This window comes from Oppia nitens, unplaced genomic scaffold (genome assembly GCF_028296485.1).
Source record: "Oppia nitens isolate AA-2021 unplaced genomic scaffold, nextdenovo-longstitch-racon4-pilon3 scaffold2_pilon_pilon_pilon, whole genome shotgun sequence".
Lineage (NCBI taxonomy): Eukaryota > Metazoa > Arthropoda > Arachnida > Sarcoptiformes > Oppiidae > Oppia > Oppia nitens.
The window spans coordinates 4482327-4493286 of NW_026533210.1; the positions used below are offsets into that span (position 1 = coordinate 4482327).

At 30.4% G+C, this 10960-nt stretch overlaps 5 protein-coding genes across 5 annotated transcripts; 3 read left to right on the forward strand and 2 right to left on the reverse strand.

The window, feature by feature from the left end:
* The first annotated feature begins 961 nt into the window (after positions 1-961).
* On the forward strand, positions 962-2590 carry LOC128954995 (aldo-keto reductase family 1 member B1-like). Its single transcript, XM_054300619.1, has 2 exons — positions 962-1603; positions 2012-2590. Exons 1-2 carry the CDS (start codon positions 1126-1128, stop codon positions 2503-2505), a joined length of 972 nt encoding a protein of 323 aa, XP_054156594.1. The 5' UTR covers positions 962-1125; the 3' UTR covers positions 2506-2590.
* Positions 2591-3143: 553 nt separating this feature from the next.
* LOC128955748 (uncharacterized) lies at positions 3144-4096 on the reverse strand. The gene is made up of 4 exons (XM_054301420.1): positions 4075-4096; positions 3458-3783; positions 3297-3391; positions 3144-3231 (listed from the first exon to the last, which is right to left on the reverse strand). Exons 1-4 carry the CDS (start codon positions 4094-4096, stop codon positions 3144-3146), a joined length of 531 nt encoding a protein of 176 aa, XP_054157395.1.
* Positions 4097-4965: 869 nt separating this feature from the next.
* LOC128955336 (golgin subfamily A member 6-like protein 22) lies at positions 4966-6578 on the reverse strand. Its single transcript, XM_054301001.1, has 2 exons — positions 5775-6578; positions 4966-5705 (listed from the first exon to the last, which is right to left on the reverse strand). The coding sequence occupies exons 1-2, from the start codon at positions 6396-6398 to the stop codon at positions 5004-5006; spliced, it is 1326 nt and encodes a 441-aa protein (XP_054156976.1). The 5' UTR covers positions 6399-6578; the 3' UTR covers positions 4966-5003.
* Positions 6579-6901: 323 nt separating this feature from the next.
* Positions 6902-7745, forward strand: LOC128955173 (small nuclear ribonucleoprotein Sm D1-like). Its single transcript, XM_054300816.1, has 3 exons — positions 6902-7079; positions 7213-7270; positions 7352-7745. Exons 1-3 carry the CDS (start codon positions 7066-7068, stop codon positions 7667-7669), a joined length of 390 nt encoding a protein of 129 aa, XP_054156791.1. The 5' UTR covers positions 6902-7065; the 3' UTR covers positions 7670-7745.
* A 2098-nt stretch (positions 7746-9843) lies between these two features.
* LOC128955255 (enhancer of rudimentary homolog) lies at positions 9844-10853 on the forward strand. Its single transcript, XM_054300905.1, has 3 exons — positions 9844-10142; positions 10222-10342; positions 10583-10853. Exons 1-3 carry the CDS (start codon positions 10055-10057, stop codon positions 10677-10679), a joined length of 306 nt encoding a protein of 101 aa, XP_054156880.1. The 5' UTR covers positions 9844-10054; the 3' UTR covers positions 10680-10853.
* The last annotated feature ends 107 nt before the right edge of the window (positions 10854-10960 follow it).

Genomic DNA, 10960 nt, shown 5'->3' on the forward strand with positions numbered 1-10960 from the left:
TTATATACAATACTGTATGATACTATTTTATGTTATATATACTCGTATATACTCTTTCTATATACTGTACTGTATATATATAATATGTTTATGTTATATACATATATGTATATTATGTATATATATATATAATTTATATATATTATATTAATAATTTAGTAATTAATATTTATATTTAACAAACAACTTTGTCTTTAGTAATAAAAAATTATATTAATATTTTATATTTTCAATACTAATAAGATATCAGGTGTACCCGACTAGTCTACTATAGACTTAATAGGTTAGGTCATTGAGAAAAATAGATATATGTGTTAATGATATATGTTAAATATTACCTACAAATATATTGGTATTGTTCAATACATTAGTATATCGTATACCGACTCTCTTACCGTATATACATATACAATATATATAATATAACCTTACGATAGCATATAAAATAGTTATATATATAGAATTGAAGGAAACGGTATGGCATTAGAAAGTATATTCAATGACACGATAGTCAATAAATGGTGACATTGAAAGCATTTTATACCATTTCGAGGCCAATGTGTGGTTCAAACGCTGAACTCCTAAGCATTCAAGGCTACCGTCACTGTTAGATGTGGGGCACAAGGAGTCTCCACACACTTTTAAATTAGATCACTATTACACTACATATCCAAGTTATTGAATGTGTGTATAAATAGGTACTTTCAATACCCATAGATAGTACACTTACTCCAGTATATAGCGCACCGGTAGCCTTGACATTGTATTTCAATAATCAGTTTTCATTGATTATTATTATTATTATTCTTTCATTCATTCAGTCATTCATTATCAATTCCCTTTACACATACATTACAGTATATTACTGTAAGTGTATATACCGTAATGTACAGTATATACAAATAATTTAAAATAAAAAATATATATATAGTAGTATTAACTATAATATCGCGCAACCGTTATACACGAAGATCTGGTATCATTCAAAACCCAATTGATTATATAGACATGCAATACAACATATAAAAGAAGTTAACTGAGCTGACTGTCCATTAGTGACATAGCAGTTGTCTTCACTTCTCTTAAGTTTTTAAAAAGATTTAGTTCATTAAACACTTAAAAACAATGTCCGGAATCGCCACCAAAGTCCCGTTCCTTACGCTAAACGATGGCAATCGGATGCCAATTATAGGTTTAGGCACTTATGAGGCACCGCCCGGTGTCGTTGAAAATGTTGTTCGGGTTGCCATCGATGCCGGCTATCGACACTTTGATTGCGCCGACTTTTATGAGAATGAGCACGAAGTCGGTCAAGCCATCAGAGATGCCATACGAGATGGCAAAGTCAAACGGGACGAACTGTTCATTACAACAAAAGTGTGGCCCAATTGGCACGGAAAAGGTAGACCAACACTGAGCGCTAAACGTAGTCTCAAAAATCTGGGCCTACCCTACGTTGATCTGTTGCTTATACATTGGCCGACACCACTCAAACAAGTTGACGACAACTTCTATCCCACTGATGCCACGGGACAGGCATTGTTTGACAACACCATTGAACTGATCGATGTCTGGAAGGAATTCGAACAAATAAAAAAAGATGGTATCAATTGATTTATTTGATTTTTATTAAATACCCATGGTCATTAATACATTTATAAACTATTTAGATATATTATTCTATGGTGCATTATATATATATTTTTAAATATGTTAATTTATTTATTTAATTTTTACTAAAAAGTTATAAATTATGATAGTATTAATCAAAATATATTTCCAAAATTGATTTATTTTGTTAAATATCAATGTTTTTCAGAATCAATGATAAGAATAATGATTAACAACAAAAATCTATAACTAATGAATTTTATATTTATATTACAATTATTGATATTAACAACAAACAAAATAATTACCCGATAATTAATTTTCCAATTTGTGTATCTATTTTTAATATATAGAAAATTTTAACAAATTATAATCAATTTGTTTTTGTTATTTACTATAGGTCTGACCCGATCTATTGGTGTCTCAAATTTCAATTCACAACAAATTGAAGACTTGATTAAAAACTCGTCAACTGTTCCAGTGGTCAATCAGGTCGAGTGTCACCCATATCTAAGTCAAGAGAAATTGTTGAACTGGTGTGAGTCGCGTGGCATCAAACTGACCGCATACTCACCGCTGGCCAGGAGTGGTACTGTCGAAGAAAAGAATACAACTTCACCGTTGGACATACCGGTCATCAAACAATTGGCCTCCAAGTATGGCGTGAGTGCGGCCGCTATTTGTATCAAATGGCAAACACAGAGAGGTGTCAGTGTTATACCTAAGAGTGCGACCAAAGAGCGAATCATCGCAAACATTGATTTATTTAACTTCAATTTGACAGACAGTGAGGTTAAGGCCATCAATGACCTGAACAGAGACTGGAGGAACAACACATGGACTCAATTTGGCATAAATAAGCACAGAAACTGGCCGTTTGCCATACCTTTTTAATTTTTAAAAAAAATTAATTTTGTTTTTTTTTATTTTTGTTTATTATTATATTTTATAAAATATATAATAAAGGAGATTATTTTTAAAATAATATCAAATATAATTATTTTTAATTTAAAACTAAATAACAATTACCGGTAATCATATTCTAACATCAAAACAATACATAAAATTAATTAGATAGTTGCAATTCAATTAAAGCAAATAATATTTTAAAAAAATAAAATTTATATTTATTTTTCTAAATTATTTATTAAAAAAAATATTTTATATTATGTAATACAATACAATTATTTATAGAACTAAATACATAATAATACATTTTAGGTCAATAAAAATATGACTAAAAATCAAATATCATTTTGTTTTTATTAATATTAATATTTAATAAATGTTGAAATTTAATAATTTATATGATTACGTGATTTACTATAAAAATTTAGATCAACAACTAATTGCAATAAAACAATTATAATTTTTCTATATTTATAAAATATCTACAAAATAAATTATTAATTATTTATTTTTGAAATAATTAGTCAAAATATTAAAATAAATGTTAATCATATTTAAATGTAAGTGATTTAAAAAAATAAATTTAACCGATAACTTGAGTCTATTGGTAGATGTGATATAAATTATGATGAATCGTTTGACTCTGAGTTATCACTGTTTGCAACACCTGTTCCTATAATTGTGACATCAGCCGGATTGGGGACATCAGGTCTAGATAAACATGCGATCAAAAAAACCATTATTTAAAACAAATAATAATAAACAATAAATCTTACGGTAATTCATTTGTCTCTATAGTGGCCCGAAAGCCATTGCTATCGGCCTTATAAATAACGGTACGCTGTCTGCCATCCGGATCTCTTAACGAGTACTATAAATACAGATAATATTTTAAATAAATTAATAAAAAATTAATTGTAAATATAAATTTGCTAACCATTCCAGTGACCACACCGTTTGCATCGCCAGATTCCGACTGAGATATATGTCCTGTCGGATCCGGTGATCCAACATTGATATCGTATTCAAATTTGTATGGTTCGGGTGCCGGATGTGATGTTGTCTGACCTCCCGGTCCCGATGTCGGAGGCGGTCGTGTATAACGATACGGCTTTGTCGTTGTCTTTGCCGTTCTTTTTGTGGTAGTTGTCCTTCGGATTGGCGGCGGCCTACGGGTGCTCGTCTCATATGAACCGTAATAACCATTATAATAGTTATAGTTAGTAGCGCTAACAATAATTGCCAAAAAGTTTATTGCAAACACTAAGTATATAAATTTATAATTAATACTATATAACATTTTTCAAAAATAGTAGTAATAATAATAATATATTAGAAATCATAGGAAAAGTGTATCGACTTTTCAAATAAATTAAGTAAAAGTAAATCTTATTATTTTTAAGTTTGACATCAAATTTATATATACCCACTCTTCCCGTTGATAAATGTCAAGTCATTCATATTAATTATAAAGTGAATTGACTTTATTTCTTAAAAACATAAATAAAAATAAATAAAATCTATTTATTAAAAAAAATATTTATATTATGTAACTCTGCTCTCTGAGGTAAGTCATCTTAAGGAAGTCTATGATTGTGACACTTTAATAAACTACTGTATTGTACATTATTAACTCCAAATAACTAATTAGTGATAATTAATAGATGTAATAATAAATTAAATTAATTATCAATTGAAATTAAATAATAAAGCTAAATTAATCCTTTATAAAATATTATTACATTATAAAATATTTTTTTAGAAATTAATAATTTTCCTGTAATATAAAATTTACTTTTTTCCTAATAATTTTGAATATATCTAACCTAACTAAAACTTGATTTAAATAACTAACTAAATAATAATTATTAATAGTTGATATTATTATAGTTTTATTTAAATTTAATAATGTTATTTATGAAAGAAAACAGTAGTTTTAATAGAGAATAACCCTAATTTCAATTTGATGAACTATATAAGTAATATTAAAGTCAACATAAAAACAATAAAATATGATAAATTAGTTTGATTTTATTAGTTTTAATAATTTAAATTTTAAATAAGGTTATATTTAACGCTTTATAATCATAAAAATAAATAACTCAATCATTTTGCCATTCGATGACAAAAATTTATATTTTTTGTTGAAAGTTAGCATATTATTCAAGTCAAACATTTATTTTTATACATATCTACTATTTCCTAGTTTATTAACAAACAGTTTATTAAATATATATATATATATTTTATTATTATTATAATTTATGAAATATAATCGATTATTGGTAAGTAAATGCAAAATTTACTTTACTATTATTATCAATATATATTTATACATTACCGTGAAGACACTTAAAAATTGTATATTTAAAAAAATATTAATTAAAATATTGTAAAATTAATAAAATATAAATTCAATAATTAATGAATATAATGAATATAAAAATTAAATATAAAATGTGCTTAAAATAGACACTTATTTTTTAAATATTTTTACTGTCGTTAGCTGTTCTCATGGCTTTAAYTTCATTCATGTGTGCCATCAGAGATGTCTGACAATTTYTAAGACGTTCTTCCATTTGTTTCGACAGTCGTTCGTAGGTTTCGATGAACACCTGATGTTGACCGTCGAGAGCATCCAAACGGGACTCTAGTCGTAGTCGTTCTTCAACACACTGTTTCTTGAACTCCGATTGATTCTTCAATTTGGTCTCCAAATTCATTTTCATGCCGTCTGTTATCTGTTTTAAAGTGTCGTACTGTTGCTGAAACTGTTTACTATTGTTAACACTTTGTTGTCTTAAAGTTTGACAACTTTTTTCCTGTTCTTTAATCTGAACTTTCAATGATTTCATCTTTTCTTCTCTGTTACCGAAAGTCGCTTTAATGTCCGATAACTTCTGGCATTCGGTACGAATGGCTTCAATATCTTTGAACGCTTCGATGAAAGCTTCCAACGATGGCTTCAATGTTTTGGAGATCTCCTTCAAGTGATCAATACTTTTAATGAGTTCCATATATTGTTTCTCTAACTTCTTCTTCTCGTTTCGTTTGGTCTCCAATTCTTCTTCTTTATCGTCAGTATCCGCTTGTATTCGTTCTGGACTTTTAACAATCTTTTGATCCAAATCTTGAATCTGTTCCCGAATTTGGCTCAATTCGATGTCCAATTCACTGAGTTTCTCCTGAAATAACAAAATCAAATAAAATTATTTAATAAAATAAAATAAAAATTTTTTTTTATAATTACTGACCCTTTGATGAAATATTGAAGACTTGATTTGTTTGGTCTCATCGCTGAGTAAATCCGATGCCGTCTTCTTTTTCTCGAAAGTTTCGGCCAATTCTTTCAACTCTTGACTGTTGGCCTGAATGCGGGACTTATTGCTCGACAAATACGTCGATTTGTCCTCCATTTGGCGCTTCAGTTCCCGAATACGTTGTTCAACGGCCTGTCGACGGATGGGAAGATCGACACACTTTTGTTGCATCTGATGAAAGCGTTGCTCGATTTGTGTCAAACGGATCAATAGTTTACATAATGACGACAATATCCGATTGGTGCGGACACGAGTCGGTTGACAGACGTCGGCGAACGTCATGTCCGGTATGCCGTCGTTGGCCACAATGTTGGCCACACTCTTGAAGATGTTCCACAACAACAAGTTGGTCTCGTAGCGGTCAATGTTGTCCATACCGGTTGTGGCCACGATGTCCGGTTGCGATACATTTTCGACGCCAAATTCGGCCAAAAATCGGGCGTAAATATTGACCACAAAATCTTTGGTCGGTTTCGACAACTGTTCTCTGCCTACGGTTATACTGAAGATCTCTTTCAATAGATCAGTAATATCCTCGTCGGACAACTTGTTGGCCATTATTTTGTCGCTCTTTGATATGGCCACCGATTCGGGGATTCAAACAAACAAACAATTGATTTATGTTTTCAAACAAATAAAACAAATCGTTATATAATTTATTGTTTGATAAATAATTTGCCGCAAAATTCAAATAAATTTTTTCAAAACTATTTTGTTGATCAAATGCATTGTATAAACTTAGGAAATTGTCTACAATTATTGTTACTGTTTTGGATTTTACATTCAAAAAAAAATAGACAATAAATAACATCATAAATGCTAACTTTAAAATTAATTAACAAATTAAACTACAATTATATAGTTTATAGATATTTAATAGATTGTAATTAAAAACAATATATATTTGAATCTTATTTTTTTAAAATATTAAAATTATTATTTGTTTTTGTTATTATTTGTTAACAAATTTTATATATATTTAGATTTTTATTATAAAAAAAGTACACATTATTTATGTATAAATATATTATATATGTAACGCATGCGCAGTTCGAACCGATTATTATTAGACACACCGGTTGTCTCGACATTAATAGCAAAACAAAACAATTGAATCGTTTTTTTTGTTATTAAATTTAATACATATTTAAATTGATTTAATTTTTTTTTATTGATAAACGCTATACACGTGTCACACGTGCGACAACAACAACAACAATACACAATGAAATTAGTGCGGTAAGTGTTGGGGAGTTAATAATGATTAGTAAATTTATTTTAAAACAAAAAAACTAAAATAATATTTATTTTTCAATTGAATTACTTTTATTTAATTAATTTGTTTTTTATTTCATTTATTATAATCACACAGTTTTCTAATGAAGTTAAGTCACGAAACAGTGACCGTTGAGCTCAAGAACGGAACAGTGGTATGTGATTATGACACCCGATAAACCTATTGTCATAAACTTGTTGTCTAATTGTTGTTTTTTTTGTCCGCTAAATGACAGGTCAGCGGTACGATAGCTGGCGTAGACGTTGCGATGAATACACATCTGAAATCAGTTAAACTGTTGAACAAATCGGGTTCAACTCAGGCGATGGATTCGCTGTCGATTCGCGGAAATAATATCCGATATTTTATATTACCGGATGCTTTGCCGCTCGAGACCCTACTGGTCGACGATACGCCCAAAGCTAAGGCCAAAAAACGCGACGCTCTGGCCTCCCGATCGAATGCCGCCCGAGGCAGAGGTCGGGGACGCGGAAGAGGAGCTCGAGGCGGTGGAGGAGGAGGCGTGAGAGGACCCGCCAAACGACGGATATAACGATGTATTTTATAATTTTTGTCACTAAATCTAATGTAACTTTTTTTGACTTTCATTAACACATTGATATAAATTAAAAAAATTTTTCGTACATTATTTTTCCAGTTTGTTTTTTTTGTCAATCATTATATAAAACTTAATAAATTTAATAAATAATATTTGTATTAAATATGAGTTTATAATACAATTAAATGAATTATTAAAATTACTGTATCATTCAGTATTTTTAAAATCCTTACTTTATTAATATTAAGTTATATTATCTAAAATTAAATTTACCATAAAATATATTAAATTATTTAACGCAAAATATCTTAAAAATATATGATTTCAATAAATTAAAATTACAACCGGTAATTATATTTTCAATTATTGCACGGGTATTACAAATAGTTGATGTGATTAATCTTACAGCACCGCAATTTAGGACACGACTCAATCAATTGGTCAATCGTCGACTGAGACAAATACGGGTACTTATATGTGATGAGTTCCAGTGATTGCAACTTAGACAACGATGACAACTGTACGAGTGTATCGTCACTGACACCAACATTGGACAACCATATATACATTAGATTCGGTAAACTCTTGTCGATTCCATCGAGAAAGTGGTCATCAAAAGTGTAGAATTGATTTGAGTGCAATCGGATGTGTGTCAGACCGCGCAAACCGCTCAGTGTTTCCGATTTAAGTGTGAAATCGGTGGCAAAAGTGCCGCCAAATTGTAAATATTGTAAACGCGGAAACACACGGTTAATACACTGCAATAATTGGTCACAAACTTGGGCCGAGTTCTCCACCAAATTGATGGACAATCGCCGTAAAGATACACAATGACTCCCGATTTCAGCCAAATAATCTCTAAAATGATTAACATTAGCGGCATTTAAATGTCTGGGTGTTAAATGCAAGACAACCAGTGACCGCATTTGTTTTAAACTGGCCATCAATGCGCCAATTGCTGTCAATGAACACAACTGGTCAATCGTGATATTCAGTGAACGCATTCTCTGAGCACAGTTGGTCACAAATCGGCGCCAAAGTGTCACATCTTCACCAAAATAGTGAAACTTTAATTTTCGTAGTTTTGGATAAACGAGTTGTGATTCGGCGTCGAAAGGCAACGATCGGCGGGTAAAGAGTTCGGTCGCAAAGTTCAGATCTGTCAACGTATGACAGGTGTCTAAACATCGACGCAAACAAGCGATGACCGACGGGTTGTCACCCGTAACTCGGAGGTCAATCACTTTCAATTCGTTGGCAAATTTGCTGAAAAAAACTGATAAACTTTCAATGTTTGCAGCTCTACGGTATCCGTCGCCGTTATCGGTAATTTTACAGACAAATGTTACAATCTGACCGGTGGTCACGTGCGCCGTACAGTAGTCCAACAGTTCACGGGTATTGCTGTTCAATAAAGTGCACGTTATTTTGCTAATATGCGGGCAATTGGCCAGCAATGCCCGGAAAACTGTCACCAATTGGTCACCGGTCGCCCAATCGATGCTGAGCTCTGTGCACGTGTTGAATACGAGTGCAAACCATTGGCGCGAAACGCATCGCATGTGAAACCGGTCGCCAATTGACAGCCGCGACAACAATAGCTGACACAAGTCGTCGCCGAAGCGGTCAAATGAGTCGCGCGAAAAATGTCGGTCACTAATCATACTCTTTACCGATGATAACAATACATGTAATTTGAATCAATCAATCAAAATGACTACAAATTAATACAATTTATCATTCAATATATCAATTGATATCTTAATTTTGGTTATAATTTATAAATTAAATAATAATAAAAACATTATTCAATGGTTGCTATGTTTACTATTGTGTAATACTATAGAAAAATACTAACATTTTTTACTACAGTAAATATCATATTTTAAGTGTAATAATAATTTTTTCAATAAATTTTTTAGATATACTGTATATTATTATAACTTAAATAAAATATTATCAACAATTAATAGTTAATTGTTTTGGTTATTAACAAACAAACAAAAAATAGTTTAAAATTAAATTGTGTTTTTTGTTTATTAATAATGACCATGGTCAGTCACTTTTTTTTTGGATAAATTTTGGTTTAAAAAATATACATTATTTTTAAAAGTTTTATTTTGTCTGAAAATTATTTGATGACATTATTTGTTTGTGAATACAGTAGAGTATATGTAAAGTGTAGTGCAGTGAAGCCATGAGTCAATTGTTTTAATATTTTATTTTGATTTCAATATTGAATTCACATTTGTTTTGTTGTTTAAAAACATTTTGTGTTAAAAACAAATTTAACTCCCGATCGGTAACCACTAATTAGCGGTCAATTTTGAGTTTGTTTATCCAGACATTTAGTCACTACATTAGTCTTAAACATAGAGTATGTCTCACTCTATACTATTGATACAGACGGGCAAAGCCGACACCCGAACCTATAGTGACTTTGAGTCGGTCAACGATGCCATGGAAGGTATGGTCACCGAACCCATGATATCGGTTGTCATTTGTGGCCATCAGTACTAATTGTGTGCATTTTTCTCTTTCAATAGGTGTGTGTCATATCTATGAACAGCACTTGAAGCGAACAAACCCCGACATGCCGTCCATTACATACGATATCTCGCAGTTATTTGATTTCATCGACCAATTGGCTGACTTGAGTTGCTTAGTGTATGTGTTGACCACTCTATCTCCGAGTGGACACTTGAATCCCGATTATATTTAACTCTTTTGTCAATTGTTTTGTTAATATTTGTTACCAATAATTGTTTTACTTGTTTTAATTATTGTTAATATAGTTTGAAATTGTTATTAATATATAATATATAGTATTATTAATAGTAATATAATTATTATTTTAATAATAACTAAAATTTCTTTATTTGATTTATATTTATTAATTGCAAATAGGTTTCAGCGAAACACTAATACATACGCGCCGTACGGCAAGGAATGGGTCAAAGAAAAGATCTATATTTTGCTCCGACGAGTGGCCAATAAAACATAGAAGAGGACAGAAAGAGAGAGAGAGAGAGTCTATCGACGACATGACTGTCATACCGTCATATCTGCCATCAATACATTTGTGTGTTTTTTAACGCTATCTTTTCAATATTTTTTGTTTATATATATATTTTCCTCATTTGCATAACAATCTCTATAAATATACACTAATTGTTTTCGGTGTTCATTTAATTTTTAATAATTTTTATTTAAAAAAATTCATAAAACTAATTAAAATGACTATTGTTTATTTCATTGATAAAATATTGATAAAAAAACTTCTAT